Genomic DNA, 20,629 nt, shown 5'->3' on the forward strand with positions numbered 1-20,629 from the left:
TAATTCCAGCACTACATCAATCTAATGTGAAAATAAACTATAGGAGACAGTCTAGGGTACTCAGAATTAATTAATAAGTATTAATATCAACACTCAGACCAGGTTTTATTAGAAGACTTTTAAACATAAGGAAAACTTTCATAACTTGATGTCTCTACAATTCATCCCAGCAGTATTTTCCAGAGAAGACCGAGTTGATCAATATAATCACTATTAGTTATATAGCTAAAGATCTGTTGTAGTAAAGTCCACAGAGATATATCATTTTATGAACACGTCAATGCTCGCATAGACGTGTCATGAAACAAAAAATAATTACAGTGACTCTTAGAGCTCAAGGCACTGCAACTCAGGGAAACGCACAGCTAGACAAAACATGAGTGAACAAGGTTTGGCAGGAGTTGCACATACAGACAACAGAACCAAATACAGAAAACACCAGTGGAAAAGCTGTGGTGTTAACAGTGGATATCTAGAATAATATCAGAATCATGCAGTTTAAATGTAAGAACCCAAAACCTTCCATGGCAGCTCATTTTCAGAATGCTTTGTCCTAGATGCTATACATGTGTCGTCAAAATGTTAAAAATGTTTTTGCTTTTGTATTCTAGATTTCTTCAGCTGCAGTGCACTGAGCTCATAAGGTTACTGTAAATGACTCAATAAAGTGAGAAAAAAAAAACATGTAGTTGAGCTGTACATCGGTTTGCAGTATGACGGCTAGTTCAATTCATTCCCTGACATCTCCTTGCGTTAATGGGTTTTGTACAGTTACGCATTTGCATCTCATCATTTCTGTATAGGTGGCTTCCTCCAACATTTGGATAATATGGTAATTTCCCTGTATATGTATGTGTGTGTGGCAAACAGCAAGAGACACAGAAAAAGCTGGCAAGAGCTACAACAGCAGTTACAGTAAACACTTGTCAGCCGCCAAGGAGGAGTAGGGACATTCTGTGTCGATGGTCAGCCTGATTATCCAAATTCATCCCCTTGTAATACTGTTCCAGTCCTCAAGATGGTTTCCTTTCCACTTCTGACTTGGTTGTGCAGGTCCATGACCCTTAGCAGCACTGCTCAGCTTCAATGAACCCTTCCTTTTCATGACCCCCAAGCTCGACCTCAGCATAACTGGAGTGGCATCCCTGGTTGCGGAACTTCATAGAGGGCCAGTAGTTATTGGTGCGTCGCTATAAACAGCAGACAGTAGCTGTTAAAAACGCTAATACAGCATCTTTAAGCAGAAAAAAGAACAAAGAACAAAATTATATTGTTTGTTCTTGAGGTTGTTTTCTCACCTGCATGAGGTAGAAAGGTGGAGCTACCGTTGGGTGTTTGTTGATGTAGTAAACAGCGAGTATTGTCAGAGCTACAAGCAGAACCATGGCAGCTACTACACCTGCTATGATGGTTGTGTTCTCTGTTATGCCCTTATGATTTGGGGGACCTGTTTGTATATCTGAAAGGAAAGAAAACAGAGATTATTAGAAATATTCCATGTAGTTGGCTTGCTAATATTAGGGCAACAGGTGTAATATGAGAGTTTCTTTAATCAGTCAATCAATCAAAACACCAGTCTAGTGATTTGCATTCATTCTGTCCAGACACTGCATTACTTGGACAGGTAAGCTCAACTTTTACTAATATACATTTGCCTTCTATTTCTTTCTAGATTCATGTATTAGAGGAACTCACCTCTAGTGACAGGCTGGTCTTCATGTGCCGCTGGAGAAGGTGTTGGACCAGGAGAGGACACATTGAAGGAGCTCATAGATCCCTCAGGTAGTACCGGGTTGTAGTCCTCACATGTGCCTTTAGCCTGTGTGTATGTTCACAGAAAAGACTCAAGAAACAATGAAGTAGTCGCTTTTTTCTATGATGCATACGTGCAAAATGTTTCTCACCTCTTCATGACATTTATAATCGAACCATTCTTGTCTGTGCCGGTCGATACCATCAGAACATCTGAAACACAGTGAGGACCAAGTGAGAGGAACTAGGTTCTGTGCACCTCCGGGACCATATAAATCTTTAGAGTTTCCCCCTACCGTTGAAGTGTGTTGCACCAGCCACAGCCGGTTGTCAAGTTGGATGTAATGCAGATATCACAGGATGTGTGTTGAAGACAGGCTGGAGGAATCGAATACACAGTGTTCTGGAGTTATAGAGGTGAATAATTAGGTGAGGCTTTCATGTTAAGACCAAGTTTGTAACAATACTTACTGGGCAGAGGTGTGAACTCAAATGCAGATCCACTCAAAATCTTTGTGGTGTCAATCTGAACTCGATGATATTCATAGATAGTACGCCGTCTTGCATCTTCAAGACAAACATAAAATGTTACTTTCTGTTTTGTTAGCTTTGTGTTTCTGCTGTGGGGTTTAAAGGCTACTCATAATAATATGAAAATATTATTTATTATTTATTTACTAAAGCTAAAGACACAAGATTGTTTTATGAACGTAGCAGCACTAGTTCAGAAGGTTTTAAATTAGCTTAAAATTGGAAACAAAATTTTCTTTTTTTTTTTTTTCTGACAACAGACCTGAAATCTGTGAAGAAGGGAGGAATTCCATAAAAGCATCAGACAGTCCCACCTTCACTGGATGTTCAGTGGAATTCATTTTCTCTACTGGTACAGGGATCTAAAACAGATCAATAGTTTGTTTTGACTAAAAGTGAGGTGCAGGCGGAAGATTGGCTCTGATAATGAAATCTATTTAGTTGAAACCCATAGCTCACATCTCTGTAGTTGAAAACGATGGTTCCATTTTTGTGGAGGGCTGCCTGGAAAAGAAAAGCTCCTTCATTCTCTCGGTCCTTTAGCCGTACTTTGTCCCACTGCACCACAAATAGATTACCTACACAGAGTAAGATATAGAATCAGGTCTAAGCTTACCAGGAGCTCCAAAACATTACCAATTTCACTGAGCAGCTTCCACTTACCGTTGTCCGAGAACTTCACAGTAGAGTTTTTGGAGAAGCTTGGGTCAAAGTTGGCCATGAGGGGAGCAATGTACTGTGTGGCAGTTAGCATTCGATGAGTAATCTCCCCTGTGAAGATGAACCCTGACGAGGAAGGACAGAAAAACAGCATTCATGTTAAAAACACTCTAAGATCTGGAATTGAATATTTGGTCATATTTCTATTTTATTCTATTTATTCTCAGACAAGTACTAATTCAAATGAAAATGAAGTTGTTTTTTTTAAGCTGCTTTTATCTACATATTTAACATTTAAGACTTCTTTGTTACTTTAATGGAGACCTAAAAGTATGATAATCTGTTGAGGTAAACAGTAATATAAATTAATTTTTGTTACAGGTCCAACACCACACAACAATAATAAACAACAATAAACTCAGTTTTTACCTATCCATCGCTTGCATATTCATGCCTAATCTGTGGAACTGAAATCAACAAACAACTCTCCTTGGCATGGCTGTTGATGTTCTTTGAGCTAAAATATAGGGCACATACAAGGATTTTTAAAGTATCTAAAATCATCACAAAATGAATTAATTAGATTTGTTATAGCCTGGTATGCTTGAATATTTCCCCAGGGCAGGACAAAGTCTCCTTCAACACACTTGTAGACGTTTTGCCTCCTGATTGGATGGTGACTGCTGCCATGATATCAAGTAATGTAAAGTGAAACTCACCTCCAGTTGCTACGGTAATTTGTCTCAGGTAGTGTCCATAGAAAGGAAAATCAAAAGAAAGTGCCACTCTCTGTGAATGAGCAAAAAAACGATCAAATCAAACGACATGACTGATTGTTAAATCAGAAAGCTTTCTGTGTTTGTGTCGCATGCTCTCCTCACCGCTGCCTGTCGGTGTGCATTAGACAGTATGCCGTGGATTCGGACTTGGCTCTTGTGCAGAGTGCTCAGATCTACCCACAAGTTTTCAGTCTGTCTGTCTGTTGGACCAAAACTCTGCCATCTGTAGTACCTGTGGGAGTCCTTCTGAGAGAAAGAGGGCAAGCATTAGGAAAGTGAACTTTTGAGAAAACACTATTCATGGTGAGGTAGTTGAGAGTTTGATATTACATATTATAGTATTTGATAATACATTTACAATAACAGTAGACACAATAGCTAATTAATGAAACAAACAGTAAATTAATCAGTGATGAAATAATCATTAGTTGCAGCCCTCAAGCATTTTACTATGATGGGATTGAGTGGTGCAAGGCAAAGACTAAGAGGAGTTAAATGTAAAATGGGAACCACTGTAGTGAGACATCTGACAATGGGTTCTGTCTATTTCTGTCTTTACAGTACCACTTGGGGGAGCTGTTTACACGTTAGACACATTGCTTTGACAACGCAGGCCTGAGATTTCCTGCACATCTCCTGTCTTGATGGCGTTGTTAATGTATGCCACAGTTCAAGGTGACAGAGAGCAATGGTTCTGGGGTTTAGCGTGGGCTCAGAAAGTGGAGCAGTTAAATGCAGTGCTCTCACTGCCTCTCTGGCTGCTCCACATACAGTAAGTGACCCACTTTTTTCCTCATCCCCACTGCCTGACACCAGTCTGTGATTTGCTAAGGGTGTTGTGGGATTTCTAGGTGAGGAGATGGGACCATTCACATACATTTCCCTCACAGCTGACTGTGTTATTGAAATGATTGCCATTGGACAGAAAGTGGAGGCATTGCCTTGGAAGTTGGGATTAGACTTCCCAAGAAACATCAACAACACCACTACAACAGAACTACTTGTGATCATGTCCAAGTGAGTCATTCACGAGTGCACATACTGACTCACAGCCACAGTTAAAGAAACACTGTAAGTTGGCAGCAGGAAGATGTGGTCTGTTTTCAATTTGAATTGTAGGGAAAGCAAATAAAAGTACAACACAGTTTATTTGGGTTGAGTTTTACTGATGCTGAATCAAGTGAAAGAGGAGTCTCTGATAGAAGAGAGAAATAAAACCCTGTCATACAAATTCAAACAAACTTTTAACTTTTAATTAACATGTAGAAGGTAATGAGTGGAAAATGGCACCGATCAAACCCACCTGGCAGACACATAATGACAATAACTTCCAAACAGAATATTTTTAGCTTGACTGAGTAATGATTGTGACCCCAGTTGACCTTTCACTTTTTTCTAACCCCATGTCTTTCCATGTCTTCTGTATAAGCCACCTGGTAAAAATGCTTTTTATTTGAAACCAGCGTTGGCTTTAATCTCAGCCTGAACTGGATATGAACCTTCTGCAGGGTCTTTATTTTAAAACCACTTCTCTATCTTTGTGATGTCAGTAGTGTTTAAAAGAAATTACCTTTCTAGTAGTGCTGTGCGATATACAGGTTCATCAGGTTTGTAATTCCCACTACTGTATGAATTATTCTTTTACCAGATAAGCCACAAACCTTTAGGCCTTTGTTCATGCAAAAAAAAAAGACAATATTTGACAGTAAGTATAGGAGTCAGGTTTTCAGCTATTGTATCTCACCACTATCAGCGTGATGTTGTCGGGCAGTGTGCTGATATCAACTCCTCCTCCTTCAGCCCGTGTGTTGCGATCCTCTCTGTGTTTGTTTTGCGTTTCTTGGTCCCTCCTGTTTCTGTGAAAGTTGGACAGATCCCCATCTGTCCGTAGAGGAGTCAGACTCAGTGCATCTAGAACACAAAAGACCTTTTGAGAAAACAGAGTCATGCATGCAGAGGTAGAGAGGAAGATGGAATTTAGGAACTCTTAGCTTTTACATGCAGCATTTTATTCATACCTTAGTAATTCACCTGTTACTGACCATCAATTTGAAGCACTCCATGAGTTTCTCAATGAATAAAGACCGAAATAGTAAATTCTCCTAACATTTAATTTGGGTGTTTGGGGAAAAAATATTTTTGTTGATTTATGATTCATTTGGTGCCAGTATTGCACTTTAGCCAATTATCAGTAGTAATCAATAGTTTTGATTAATGTTTACTTCCCTTCAGGAATGTTTTTATGTTCTTTTGTATTTTTAAAGAAAAATGATAATGACTCAATGTTCTTTGTACTTCTAGTTGTTTCCAGATCAGCAGCAGTGTCCTGAAGAGCAAGTAAAGAGATAAAATGCAGTGCTGGATTTAACGTGAGTTGTTAGCTCACTGAACAGAACTTTTAGGTAACGGCATGTTATGAACATCTTCTGAACATCTGAAAGGGAAAGACGAGAGGTAGACTGAGGTAAGATGCCCCACTTAGTGTCTTTGTTTTTTAAAATTTGCTTATATGGAATGACCAAAAATATGTGCACACTCTGTCCACCTACTGTTGATTGCTTTGTTGCTGTTTTTCTTTTTTTTTTCAGTTTTGGTCTGGTCAGTTTTAGTCTGATTGGTCTGTTTGTCCCAAAAAAAAGTTGGTGGTGTGTTGAGCTTTGTGGCAACAGTTGAGTAATATCATTTCCTGGATCAACATCAGTACCCGTTTACATAAAACCAAAATGTCCATGATGTTTTCCTAGTTTGGTGCTGAAGAAACTGACTGGTTTGAAAAGAGCTCCAACTTAAACCTATCCAACAACTAAGGAATGAACTGGAATGCCGACTGCGAGTCAGACCACCCAACATCAGTGTGTTGGACCTCACAAATGTTAGTAAATGGTAGTAAATCCCCACAGCCAGATTTTAAAATTCCTTGAAAATTAGGCAGCTGTTAAAGCAGATAGTGGATAAGAACATTTTGGGAAACATGCTAACTTGTATTCTTACTCCTAACTAAATGAGAAGATCTTTCACTTCTGTGTTGATATTGTAAATATGAAGTTACAGCCAGCAGCTGGTTAGCTTACCATAGCATTAGACTGTGTAAAGAAAACATCATCTGTCTAGTAGCACCTCTAAAGCTAAGAGATGAACACATACTTTATTTAATCAGCACATAATCCAAATTGTGAAATGATAGGGTGCAGCTTACTTCTCCTTATGCTGTATCTATTAAGTGAATTTTCTTTTGTTAGACAACTAAAATACAATGTCAAAAAGATAATGATAAAAAAGACAAAATGGGACAAGACAAAGAAGCATAGAGAGGTTATTACACACACAAGGGAGATGGCTCTAATGAGGAATCTTATTTGATTACTGTGTGGACGTGGAAGCTATTTCCACAGCTTTAGAACAAGAGGCTCTTAATTGGGTCAGATTGGCAGCACTCATCATGATCACCACCAAACAGCTGAGGAGGCGTCAAGCAGCAGGGGGAATAGATGAGGATGAGCTTTGAGGAGGAGGCAGCAATTGGCAGATCAGGGACTATGCATTAGTTATTACAGAATGTACGTTAAGTCCTGTAGGAGCGGACACATTCTGTATATTGTGTCTACTTTTTCAGATTATACTTTAGAAACTTCCTGTGTGTTGAACTTGTTTTCCTTGATGAACTTCGAAGAAAAAGGGGTTAACAAGTGTTCGAGACCGGATAGGCTTTTAAAGGACTTGCAACAAGCTGACCAAAGTAGCATCAGGTCTGGCAGACATGTGTATATGAAACCAGCACTGGGAATGTGCAAACCGATGCAGAAAAACATCCTGGTGATTTGAAATGGGGCCCAGAAATTCAGTGACTGAGCTGACAGACGTGACAAATTTGGCTTCTTCTCTTTAAATGTACACCCAGATGCTCATTATATTAAAATAAAAAGCAACAGAATGAATATGACAGTCTTCCTAATTTAGAGTATTCCTGTTACCAGCCAGGATGGTGTCAGTTTATATGAGTGCCTCTGCAGAATGGCAGATTCAGAAGTATTTTAAATTATCTATATTATCACCTGAGACAACACCATCTGCATGGCAGCAATGTACGGAAGATTGAATCTGCTTTTTCAGATGTGTCTGCATTGCAGCAACCACAAATCTAGTGGGTGTTGGGAGACACATCAAACTAGGACACAGCATTTTGAGCCATATGCTACAGCATGCCATGTAGAGATTGTGTTCATTCATTCCATTACCCATGCAGCTAATTCCCTTTCCCCTGATCTGTTACTCGTTTTTGTCTTTTTCCAGAGACCTACAGTAGTTTCATTGGCGACAGATGTTCATGAGTGAAGTTCAAACTAATAATTGTCATCTGTCCACTATGAAATAGGATAAGTCCCATTTTTACAATTTGAAATGACTTCTGAATGTTAAAGAGCAGCTGAAGGCTGACTAGAAAAAGCCACGTTCCTCAACTGAGGCAAAAGCTAGATGGTCTTTCAGTCTGTTTGGCTGGATGGAAGTCCAGGGATGAAAAAATTCCCCTGAAAATAATCTCCTACTGGGTAAATGCACAACACTTTGAAGTGAAGACAAAGATACGTTGAAGGCGGAAAGACATGTACATGGTTATAGAAAGGAGAATTATCAGCAAGGAACAGCAACGGGAACAAAAGGCCAACATCTTTGCTCCAGAGGTAGAGGAGCAGGAATCACAGTCACATGGATCAGGCTCACTGCTATATGTGACATCAGTTTAGTGCAGCGGTTTTATTGTGGTTGGGTTTTAAAAGGGTGATCCGTGTTCAAATCTGCTTATGGCGTGGGAGAAAGCCATTGGCACACATTGAGAGGAATTGCAGTAACCATAACACACAATCACAAACACTGACAGCTGTACTGATAAGAACTCCAGGTAATGGGAAAATGGTGTAATTTAGATAAATATTGAGAGATGTTTCTGACTCAGAGTTTTAAAAATATCGTGGAGCTGTTTTGTATTTAACTTTGGGACTGATTTTCTATGTTAGGTGCAGCTGATATGTAGTTCCAATTTGTGGATGAGTTTGTCCAGATGTAGTTTATGTTGTGTTCAATGTTAGGATGTATTAATGGTTTTCATAACAGGATATTATTTTGGTAAGAATTGTACAGTAGCTCTTGGCTGATCTTATCAGAAACTCCACAAAATCAACATGACTCAACGCACAAATTGCTTTGTTACAAAGTTATGATTATTTTTCTTTTGGTTGGCTCATTGATGCAGCTCTAAATTTAAATACATTGGAGTTTTAACAGTAATAGTACAAAACATATGATTAAACCTTTGGTGCATAGCCGGTTTGGCTCTAGGTTCAAACCTTCTTGTATAGATGCCAGCCAGTTTGAAGCATCTTAACATCTGCATTTGGTTAAAGCTAACAATTGTAAATTTGAGTTAAGGTGTTCTTTAGTTACTCACACATATAACTTCTTAACTTCTATTTCCCTTTAAAAAATAATCCTGAACAAACGTCCTGAAAACAGTTAAGATAAAAACACAGTGTAAAATGGAAACACACATGCTTACTGAGTAGGAACGCTAAGATGAACGAGGCGGGGCCAATGTAAACAGTAGTGATAGCTAGCCTTGCTTCTGTAACCTTTGGAAAGCACAAAGCCACAATTTCTTTAGTGTTATGCATTTCTGTATTTCTAAACTGCCAACACTACCTGACTTTGCATGTGAATGACAACATTTAATAGTTATTTCCACTGATGCGTGCAGCAGGCACCTGACCACACATGGTCTACAGTTTACACATCATTAGTTAATTTCAAGTAAATTCACCCTGAGCACCTGTGTAAAGTTCAACTTTAGTGGAATTTGACACAGAAATTTGTGTTGTAGGTCTTGATGGTGCTGACCTTTAATAGAACCGCCATGCAACCAGTTCTACTGGAACACTAACTGCTCTGCAAAAGAGATTTGGCATGGCCTGCAGTCACTCATAAAAAGGAGTGAATGGTACAAATATATTCCCTTCAGTGGAAGTGACTGAGAGATTGAGTAGTCACTACATCTCCAAGCTTCCAGCGTCATCTGTTTAGCAATGAGCTGTTCCACTTTCTGGGATGAGCAAGCACTGTGATGAAGTTATCAGGCTGTAGGCAAAGCTCCCAAAATAGAGAACCTGCTGTACAGAGGATAGGTGAACACCTGGACGAATCATTGTTTTTGTGAATTTCAGTGACAAAAATATTTTGTTGTATGTGTTGTTGTCTTATGTTTGGAGGAATATGCTTCGCTGGACTGTGCATAGTTTAATGGGTTGTCCTCTGCAGAGCTAGGCCCATGATCAGAGGAACTGGGACCACAGGAGAGGCCAGAGAAACTGGAGCACTGCTGGTTGTCGGAGGAGAAGTGGCAGCGGAAGAACGGGGGCTGGCTAAAAATAATGCATCTCCAAGGAGAACAAAAATACATACATGCACTTAGACACATACAGACACACTCACACAGTAAATGGCAGCAGTACACAGCAAACATCTGAAGGAGATGCACAGTATTTTAGGTAATTAGACACAGTTTGAGATCAGGCCAAGCAACATAGAAAAGAAAGAAACTTTAGAAATGTGAGTATTCCAGGCTCACTTGCTGTTTGATGACACTCCTGCTGGTTATAAGTCATAATTTAAATCACTGGTTAACCCGAAGTATTTATCTGCTAAAATGCAGGATCTCCGATCACATGATCCTTATTTTTCAAGCAAATGAAAACCAGACACAGGAAATTTGACAGTTTTGGAATGACAACCAAAGAAAACCCAGACCTGCACACAGCCTTTCATCTGCATCCTGTGAGTAGTTTAGAGAAATGTCACCAACCTGTTCTCTTCACACACGCCCACACATGCAATTCCACCAAAGTTCATGCTCAAAAATATTTTTCAACCGAGCTTGTTGTTGTGTTGAGTGTGGCAAATAATTCGGGTCAGCTAAAATTTAATAACCCTCCTAGGATTCTGTTTTTGGCAGCTGTTGGGCAGCACTTCTCTGAAGAAAGTCAGTCAAAATGGTGTTAATATTAGTGGACGTGAGTACCTGTGTCTATTTGCTGCTTACCTTCGTGCTCTTGAGCCCAGACTCTGCCCAGCTGAGCCTGGGAGAGACAGATGAGGAGAACGGCACAAAGCCCCATGTCCAGCTGACTCTTCTCCCTCCTTCTCCAGCTCTTTTTTACTCCTCTCTTATTCTTCTTTCTTCCCCTGTTTCCCCTCTCACTTTGCTGGAAGAAGGGGGAGCCTCACTCCTTCACTCCCCCACCTTTCGTCGCTCTCTCTTCGCTTCTGCTCTCCCACAACTGCTTTTTCTACACCTCAGCCAACGTTTACTGCTTTTCTCCCTCCTCTGTCTGTCTCTCTTCTCTGCTTTACGTACGTCCTTGTTTGGCCCTGAGAGTAACTTCTCTGATGATGGATTTGTGGCTGGAAAACAGTTGACAAACAGCTGTGTTGCAGAATGAGGAGTTGTGTTTTCTCAAGGTTTTTCCTTCGCTTCAATCTTCTTATTTTCTGCTCGTTTAAATGCCTTCTGGCTCCCCTCTCTGTCCCTCTGTTGTTCAGTCTCTTTACTTGTGTTTGTTTCTCTGTTTCTCTTTCAAACAGAGCTCTGGACTTTTGCGAGACTTTGCCGAAGAGAAAATATTTATGTATTCCTACATTTTTCCTTTCCATCCAAACAAAAAAGGGGGTGAGATTGGGAGGAGCATGTCTCCCCCATGTGGAAGCATGTTGAATCAAAATAAATGTGATAGTTCAATGGTTGCTGTTTTGAAACAAGCATGTGGTTTGTTTAAAGGAATATTACACAGATTACTGAAATTTGCAAGCTTTCTTTTTTTTTTCTTCTCTAATTGAACATGTTTACTAAGAACATGTTTATCTTCTTTACACAGCAGAGGACACTGTCAATCACAGTATTATAACAGCTATATTAGATGTTATAATACTGTTATAATATGTTGTATATAGTAGAATTCTTGTTCATGCATATTAATCGATTTTAGTTTTCTTGTGACCTTGAACTTTTTCTGTCTGTCCTATTTAAGATTTGTTCAGAAGAGGAATGATTTAGATCTTTTTTTAAACTAGATGAATCTTATCAAATGTTAATATTTAGTTTAGTTTTGAAAAACAAGGTCAAAACAAGACGTTTGAAGAATAGTATCACTAACCTAACTGATGATTCAATAAAATAATACAGTAAATTATGAACAAAATATTTGTTTCATGTTGCCGGGTTAAGCTTGGGGACATGTGCAACTCAACTATCAACTTTTGAAGTTGATAAACAGACTTAGATAAACCCTCCTGATTTCTGGGACTGATGCTCAAAGCTGATTTGTTTTTAAAGAGGATGCAGATGTTTTAAAACGGCTCTGAAATTTATCATCTCATTTCTGAAAATGGCACCTGGACTGTGTAGTCATTACTCAAACAGGACTAAATAATGGATTTGTCACAGACTATTTTCAGCTGCGAATTAATACACATTTGCTGAGTATTTCCGGTATCTTGACTCTACATATGGGATTAACTCCACCACAATGTGTGTGTTTATTGTAATGAAGGAACCAGTCAGCCATTTATAATCGTTTTGAACAAACCAAGGCGCTCAGAGGAATAAGATATACCATGATATAAATACAATACTTGGAGGATCAAGTCATTGTTGGTTTGGATCTTTTCCATTCGTTTTATTGAGAATAGGAAAACACAGAATAACACCAGCCATGTGCTTTAATATTTGCAGCTTGCTGCTGTTTTGCTTTTGACTATGAACCTCTCAGTGGGATGGGATGAAGAAATGTAAGTGGGCGTATCAGTATTAGGATAGACGTAGTTATTCACAGCTTCCCTCTCAGAGTTAATCCCATATGGAGAGGTAGGAGACAGGAGGACATCATGTGGTGCTTTGTAGGGGTGAAACAGACCTTGTGAAATTCTTGCACATCTGTTGTACATGATAACGTGTGTTTTTACCATCTTCCTACAGAGAAAGTCTGTGCTTTAGACTTTAAATGACTCATTACCTGAATTCACACTCTATATTAAGGTGCACACATTAACAAAATATTTATTTTCATTTACACACTCAAAACAGGCTGAAGGGATGTGAGCTAGATCATTGTAGCTACCAGGTGTTATGTAATAAGTGGGGTGGGCGTTTCTGCTTTTTATTTTTATGCAAAACACAAGTATAATGTAAAAATCAGACAGCAGCTACTGGTCTAATCTAAGATTATGACTCTGTGAAAGATATAAATGCAAAGATTAGAAAAAGTTGGTCTAGAACGGCTCAGTGAGAGAGAGAATACTTGTTGTTCCAAATGACTGGACGCCTCGGTCATTCGGGTCATGGTTATCCCCGGCATCTGGACAGCAACTTTGGGATGAGATGGCAGGATATTTTTAGCCTTGGTTTTTTCATGACAAATCATGACTTACACCTGTTTTTAGTAGAATAAGAAGCTTCAATGTTTGTCAGTATTTATATGAGTAACATTTCTTTTCAAGAGGGCCAGTTTCAAAGCCTCAATATGGGGTGTCTGCACAGACAGACTGTTACATAAACCACATGTGCATTCATTATGTACACTCCACGTTGATTAATTGGGGACTGCACACAGATGTGGACGTGGGCAAAGGCCAAAATGTTGTGCAGATTCTTGTGATAATTACTTGAAGGCTGTTTCTTTAGATAAACAGCAGACAGACTAGAAAGCCTCTATACTTCATGCTGATATCATGCATTCATTTAGGCATAAAGATACACGAATATTAATGGGATCACTGAACCTGCATGAGATTTTGGCTTGATGTTATGTTCAGTTAAACCAACAAACAAACAAACAAACAAATCAAAATGACTTTCTATGTCCGTCATGGTGATTAACAGCTGTTTTCATCAAAACACAAAAATGTAGAAATATCTTTTGGAAGAAGTTTGTAAATCCTGCAGATGGTGGAACATCATCATACTTAGGCAATTCACGTTGGCTTTTCCTTTCTTTGTCACTCATGTGGATAGATACAGAACAGTCCCCTTCATATTGGGAGAAATAATTCAGAAGACAACAAGCCCTTAAAAAGGTTGTCGTTGCTGGAAGAAATATGGTCAAACTGTATTGTACAGGCAGGGTAATAATTCTCTTGAAGCTGACTGCCAGAAGGCCAAATAACAAACATGATGAGAAAGCTAGAAAAGCAGATGGAGGGCGATGAATTCCCCTTAACTACTGAAAAGTAGTGTTTTCTGCTCTGGTCCTGCATATGTCATTGGCCAATTTCCTTGCAGGACATTTGCTATGATTTTCATAAATTATAATAATTGGAAATGGCCATCAGTGATCGTTGTTCCACATTCTCTTCTTGCCCTCTTATTCATCTCTTTTAAAAAAAAGCTGGCATGAAGAAGACACAGGGCTGTTTCCTATTATAGAGGGAGTCACAATCTTCTGTCTTGTTCCAATTGAAAACAGGTTATAGAAAACATCATATGAAACCTTACCAGAAATGCAGGTCAAACATCAGAGGTCCAAATAAAACACAGGTTTCGTTTATCTGAGGTTCTTTTTAATTATGGATTGTGTATTTATCAGCACAAAACGTCCTTGCCAAAAATGTGTCTTTGAAGGATTACTGCCACCGTGTCTAAATAACCATAAAACACAGCTGTGGAGCTGGTTATGAGTCAACGAATCAGGCTTAATATGACTGTTGGAAACTGACAAGCCATTAGTTGCTGCAGTGTAGGGGTTTCCCAGTGAGTGTTTGGGCACATTTTCTGCATTGAAACAGCACAGAAACAGTTTTACCAGATTTTTTTTTCTTACAACACAAACCTAAGATCTCATTTCGCAGCCTAATTTACAACACGACACTGAACATAGATGTTATTAACTAGTTAATTTACATCTGACTCACTAACTATAAAGACAAGTCACATTTTAAGACAAACACAACAAGACATGACAGCATCATTCCAGATGGGGTGTGGGAAACAAACTGTGGTTTCTTTAAGCTGAAAAAGATAATTTTAAAAACAATAATAGTAATAGTGACTAGTAATTAGTAATAGTCTTATATGACTGTATTATTTCAGCTGTAGTGTGTTCATACATTAACAGACTCTTAAAACACAGTGTATGTACATTTTCAGTACATCTTAACTTTGAGATTGGCCCTCCTTAACTTTGATTTCTAATGGTAATGTTTTCTTTCTGGTAACATCACTGGCTTCCTTTCACCCGTCGCTTAACTTCATGAAGTGATGTAAAACCTGTGGCAGTCCGTCCACTTACGGAGAAATGTCTTTGAGGCATTTGTAGCACCTTGTTTGAAAATGTGACTCCAATTTAGATTTAATGCTGGGGGTTAAGTAAATGTTAGAACACTATGTACTTACATGTTGACATTCAAGTTCAGCTACAAGGCTGAAAAACACTTTGCTCTTTGTTTTTCTCTCTTTTTTGGTCCATATGCATCATTGCATAAACCTTTGTTGCTTGTCTCTGTTTCCTGTTATCCCGTCTCTGTACTGTCTGCTGTCAAATAAAGACACAAAAAGCCCCTAAATTCAAATGGTCCAATCAGGATTATGTCCAAATACTTGCAAAGATAATGCCATGCTCATCAGCTTCAACTGCTATTTTTGTTTAGTGATAATTAGCAAATGTTAAACTAAGACTGCGACTATGGTGAACATCAGTATGTTATAGTGTTAATACCAGGAATGGAAAAGATGAAACGAAACAGGCATTTAAACATCATTTAAGTGACCACTGATAGCAAGAGAGAGTTAAAATATTTAATTTCTTAGTCAGAAACCCAAAACAAAGGCCTTAGTTTGGAGTTTAAAACACAAGCATACCTCTGCAAGTCCCCATGTGTTATGTAGGGGTCATTTTAATGTGCATCTTTGTATAAAAATGGAAATGAAACATTTAAAAAACACTTGAAATTACTAACCCCAATTAATCAACGTGGAGTGTACGTACTGAATGCACATGTGGTTTATTTAACAGTCTGCCAGTGCAGACCCCCGATGTAGAATAAAGAGAATCCTTATATTGAGGCTTTGAAACTGGCCCTCTGGATTACTAACAGGTTTTTATACTTATCTGAGGTAGAAAGGTTGTGCAATGCAAGCAAAAAGGTAATGACATAGAGGACGCATGTGATTTAAATGTCTACTCCTGTTCCATCAAAAAGAGGAAAATTAGCCACAGATGAAAACATCAGACTTGTTTGTATGAAACATGAAACAAATTCTTCTAATTACAATATCATCTTCTGCTTCCCCCCTTCTTCTACAGTGGTTTATAATCAATTAACTGGAAATTGGATGGAAACTAGAAAAGCTTTCTACTTTACTTTGTTACCACCACCAATGAAACATACTGGCACGAAATACAACAACAAATTCCCAGTTACCTTAAAACTACTTACCAATACCTTCACCGTCCTCTATGTGTAATTATTCATTACCCCAAGAACCTGTTATCTTCTGTCTCAGAAAGATAACATAACATAGACTGAGTTTTAAGCAGAACAAGACAACGTATTGATTCCTGAAGAAGCAACACATTTACCTCATTGTTCTCCAATACACATTCACTCTGTTGCCAGTCATCCACCCATTCTGGCACTGAACATGTTTTTGTTTTTACGGTGGTGGGAAGGCAGACTCCTCATGCCCTCCACCATTCAGAGCTCCCTGTGGGGGGTCAAGGTCCATTACAATGGGCTAACATCACCCTGCCCATTGTTTTTGTTTGTCACTAATTGCGAGACCCACGACAATGTTGATTGTGACAGCAAGCACATTCATTACGAGCGTCATTAGCGGAGTCATCAACACTGAGAGGGGTGGAGTGGGGGATTTATCTAGCTGTAAGTACAGTTGTAGAACAAGAGTACATGTTTGGGGGAATTTGATAAGAGCAGGGACTGAACTGTCATTTTGCAGCATCTTGCAAACCACAGTTCTGGGGGTAGAAAATATCCAAAATACTGTTATAAAGGAAGAACACTTATTTCTAAATGTTTAGCTAATTCCCAGTCTGAGCTACAAAAAAATATCCAATCGGAATGACCACTCTCCAGATATTCAAACCAATAAAACTTACAACATACATTTGACATTAAATGCATCTTTGCCATTTTTGCATAATAATATTTCTCAGTTGTTTCATTAATACAAACTTTGCATAACCAGTAAGTGTCAATACGCATGAATCAGAATAATTAAACTGCCCAAGTTGCATTATCACAATACAATACTTATTTACATATTACTAATTGATCCAGTAGCTGCTATTGTGCCTGCTAATTGGCCATCAATTACATCATTAGTCTGTGTTAGCCTGTTTTCATAAGGACTTAACTACCTGGAGATGAGATAGCTGCAGACCCTGTAATATCTGTGTTACCGATCTGTATTGTCTGCCACTGAGAATATGTAAACGACTAACAATTATCCAGGCATCTCAGTCTGAGTGAAAATACTGAATGCTAATGTTGAGTAAAGCCATTTGGACCTTTTGAGTTAAGACCGTACAGTTAATCCAGACTGTACATTCCTAGTTACAGAGATCATAAGTTGTCACAGTGACACTATGTAATAACCAACGCCTCGCCCTGAAGCAAATTTACATGTCTCCAGTGTGATCATCTTTACTTGATAAAGACCACTGAGCAATGTACTGGTTTTAATGGTTGTCTTGGGATGAAGCGTAGCGTCGAGTTTATCAACAAATTCAGCTGTAGTGGTCTTATACTTCATAACTGATCGTGCAGTGATTCTACCTTTCTGTTTGTAGATGGTATTTCTAGTGTTGAGGAACAAACACCTCTGTTATTAACACAGGATCATCCAACAAGAAGACAGAACCTCGACTCTTGCTGCAATACAGTGTACCATCACCTTAGTTTTCAGATGTTCCTGCACTCAACACCTGAGTTTTCTCCCATGTGTCAAAGGGCATGCAGTGTTTTAAAGTGTTTTAAAGTATGAATGTGTCTGAGTAATGTTCCATGTGTGCATCACTTCTTATTGGATGCCCTTGGAGACAAACTAAAAGGGGTCTGATACGTGGTCCATGTCTCATTGATTGTTCAGTTTCACTCCAGCAACAGATTTATTATTAATTGGCTCTAGCTGTAATGATTTACACATTCACTTCACTTTCACCAAAACATAATTTTTTATGTGTGGTCTCAACTAAAATATGTACAAAATCAGTTTGTTTCCCTAAAGCAACTTGTCTCCCCTCTATTCACTCCCCTTCTCTCCCTGAGAACTAATGGCTGATGGTAATTATATTTAATGAGATCATGGGGTCGTCCGCAGGGTGCACTCCTGCAAATTGCTCTCAGCGTGGGGTCTGAAGTGGGATAGGGTAGGGGGCAATGGGGCAGTTGAGGTCAGGGCCAATAGTGTTGGCCCAGTGTTTTGGGGCCAGGACCCGCAGTGATTTTACCTGTCACTCAGTGAACAGTGAAACATGTCATGCATTTGTCTGCTTTTGTCCTCCTCGTTTGTTTGTCTGGCAGTGAGAACAACACAAAGTGGAGCTTGTCTTGGCTGAACTGTGAGAAGCTGTTGTCAGCCCATCACATCCATCCATCTCCTCCCAGCCCCAACTCCACTCTCTCCCTTTCTCCCCACTCCACGACTGGTCATTTTGCCACTATTTTCTGGCTGCGGGGGGTGACCCCGGCAATTCAGTTAATCCATTAACAACTAATTGTCTCCTCCTACCCTGTTGCTTAGACAAACAGCCTGGTGGGGGGATGTCAAGTTTTGGTGGCCTATAAAAGTCATGCTAGAAGAGGAGCCAGCTACTGTCACCATCTGGATTCCTTCACTCCTGTCTGTCTTCACATTAACTGGGACTTTTTTGTTTTGTTTTGGATTTTCTTTTGGCACGGAGTCATAGACAAGTGACTCATCTTTTCTTTCTCTTTGAGTCACTCTGTTTTGTTCTAATTGTTTTTTTGGGTCCTCTTCCTCTTATTTTGACCAGTTTTTCTGCCATTTGGAAATGTTGGGCAATCTGTGGATGCTCTCCCTGTTTCTGTGCGTTTCCTGTGCTGAGGCTCATATATGGGCCTGGATGCTCAACATGCCTCACAGCCCTCCTAAGGAAGGAACAAAAGCGCTGAGAGAAAACCTTCCCGTTGCCAAGCCAGTTACAGTAAGTTACAGTATACAGTACATTAATACAATACAATACAAGACAGTGGCATCTGTACTCAATCCTAAATGCAGATATGTTAGGAAACTGCAGGACTTCCATTTGGGTCAGGTTTGATAAAAGCCACTTTTTTCCAGGCTGTATGCGAACATGACAGGGCCTGTGGACGGGGTTTCTCCTGTGATCGCCACTTTGGTCTGTGTGTGCCACTTCGAGGAGAGGGCCACTACTGTCGGAGGGACGCCCAGTGTGTTCGTGGACTCAGCTGCATGTTTGGGAAGTGTCACCGCAGCATCCCCAATGGACAAGAGGGTAAGAGTGCACACACAGACATATTGAACCCTACTTATTTAAGAGCTATTTAAATCTGGAAACAATCTTCAACGTGTCTGTTCATTAAAAAGGATTAAAACTTTAAGTGCTTCCTTCATCAAGGTGCCAGGTGTAAAGATGACAGGGATTGTGGCGCATCCATGTGCTGTGCTCGACACCATGGCGAGCAGGTATGCAAGAGACGCCTGATCCGTGGTGAGAGCTGCTACGTGCCTGATGGCGGCCTGGCATTCAGCATAAACCAGATTTGTCCATGTGATGAGGGGCTACTGTGTCGGGAAAAAAATGCACCACTCCGGAGAGAGTAAGTAGAATCTAAAAATCTACATAAAGCATTGCACAGAGAAGGAAGAGCTGCACACAGTACAACTGTAAAAATAATTTACTCAAATAACTCTAAGACCTACTCTGAACATCTGTTAACCTTGGTTTCTTTTAGGAGGGATTTTATTTACCAGCCAGAGCGAACAAGCTGGACCTGCCAAATACCCAAACCCTGATACTAAAGCTATCAATTGTGTAAATATGTTTATATGATTGTATATAAAGAGAAGTATAGATACTCATTTATGTTGTATTACTACATGTTCTTTTTATTATTTCATTTTGTACATTTTGACAAAAGCACTACTGTATGTAGCTGGGCGCAACATTGTCATGGCATCTTCTGTGGATGTTGAGTACATCTACATCACCTTCACTGTAAAGAATTAAAATAAATCTTTTACAAAAGAACTGTATTACTTCCTGAAAATTTGCTTTGAACATTTTTAATTATTCTACCAAGCAAGTCTATAGAAGAAACCGTTATGCTTTTGTGGAGATGTTGCAGAGGTTTTAACAGTTGTACACACAACAAAGCTAAATGTAAAGGCCAGTATGAAAATTAAAAAAGAAAATTGTGGCTAGTATTATCATGTTAAAAAAAAACTCATGAGAATAAAGTCGCAGTATTTTAATTTAAATGTTGTAAATGTTTGGTGGAACATTTCTTCTGGGGCCAGTTTTTAAATTTAAAGTACACAGAGACTTGTATCAGCAGCTCACAAAAGGTGGTGATTGACCTGAGAAGTTTCCTTTTTGTTCTCACAGATTTGCCACATTTTGATGTAGAACCTCGGCTGCAGCAAACACACTGCACAGTACTAATGTATAAGACTTGGCAGAGTCATAATCAAAAGATTGATTTGGGCTGCTATGTTACTTTAAAGCCCCAAGTGGACTAAACAGTCTGAGCACGTTTCTTGGATCTCAGAATACTGTTATATAACACGGTGGAATCTTTCGTCTCCTGATTGTTAGCATCACCAAATGCTGTAACGCTAGCTGTCCCCTGACCCGTTCCTAGAT

The 20,629-nt window shown here is 39.2% G+C and overlaps 2 protein-coding genes across 3 annotated transcripts; one reads left to right on the top strand and one right to left on the bottom strand.

The window, feature by feature from the left end:
• Nucleotides 1-80: 80 nt before the first annotated feature.
• Nucleotides 81-11,380, bottom strand: LOC113155837 (plexin domain-containing protein 1-like). 2 transcript variants are annotated; one of them, XM_026350548.1, is made up of 13 exons: nucleotides 10,810-11,380; nucleotides 5,467-5,633; nucleotides 3,825-3,965; nucleotides 3,663-3,732; nucleotides 2,947-3,069; nucleotides 2,743-2,861; nucleotides 2,546-2,645; nucleotides 2,224-2,319; nucleotides 2,049-2,130; nucleotides 1,905-1,965; nucleotides 1,696-1,819; nucleotides 1,299-1,459; nucleotides 81-1,190 (listed from the first exon to the last, which is right to left on the bottom strand). In XM_026350548.1, exons 1-13 carry the CDS (start codon nucleotides 10,883-10,885, stop codon nucleotides 1,065-1,067), a joined length of 1,446 nt encoding a protein of 481 aa, XP_026206333.1. In that variant the 5' UTR covers nucleotides 10,886-11,380; the 3' UTR covers nucleotides 81-1,064. The 2 variants fall into 2 exon arrangements, with proteins under 2 accessions (XP_026206333.1, XP_026206332.1); XM_026350547.1 differs by having other exon boundaries at nucleotides 3,825-3,968; nucleotides 10,810-10,885.
• On the top strand, nucleotides 4,606-19,587 carry LOC113155838 (dickkopf-related protein 3-like). Its single transcript, XM_026350549.1, has 5 exons — nucleotides 4,606-4,739; nucleotides 6,024-6,186; nucleotides 18,776-18,946; nucleotides 19,084-19,258; nucleotides 19,382-19,587. The coding sequence occupies exons 3-5, from the start codon at nucleotides 18,794-18,796 to the stop codon at nucleotides 19,585-19,587; spliced, it is 534 nt and encodes a 177-aa protein (XP_026206334.1). The 5' UTR covers nucleotides 4,606-4,739; nucleotides 6,024-6,186; nucleotides 18,776-18,793.
• Nucleotides 19,588-20,629: the final 1,042 nt, after the last annotated feature.

Source organism: Anabas testudineus, chromosome 19, assembly GCF_900324465.2.
Source record: "Anabas testudineus chromosome 19, fAnaTes1.2, whole genome shotgun sequence".
NCBI lineage: Eukaryota > Metazoa > Chordata > Actinopteri > Anabantiformes > Anabantidae > Anabas > Anabas testudineus.

Bases quoted from the DNA above. Each gene is read 5' to 3' on its own strand.
- LOC113155837 (XM_026350547.1), bottom strand. From the start codon at position 10,885: ATGGGGCTTTGTGCCGTTCTCCTCATCTGTCTCTCCCAGGCTCAGCTG. The intron at 2,862-2,946 runs GTAAGTGGAAGC...TACTCTGTGTAG, and splicing joins TGTGAAGTTCTCGGACAACG to GTAATCTATTTGTGGTGCAG. The intron at 2,320-2,545 runs GTCTGTTGTCAG...TTTGTCTTGAAG, and splicing joins CCCTTCTTCACAGATTTCAG to ATGCAAGACGGCGTACTATC.
- LOC113155838 (XM_026350549.1), top strand. From the start codon at position 18,794: ATGTTGGGCAATCTGTGGATGCTCTCCCTGTTTCTGTGCGTTTCCTGT. The intron at 18,947-19,083 runs GTAAGTTACAGT...ACTTTTTTCCAG, and splicing joins CCGTTGCCAAGCCAGTTACA to GCTGTATGCGAACATGACAG. The intron at 19,259-19,381 runs GTAAGAGTGCAC...TCCTTCATCAAG, and splicing joins CATCCCCAATGGACAAGAGG to GTGCCAGGTGTAAAGATGAC.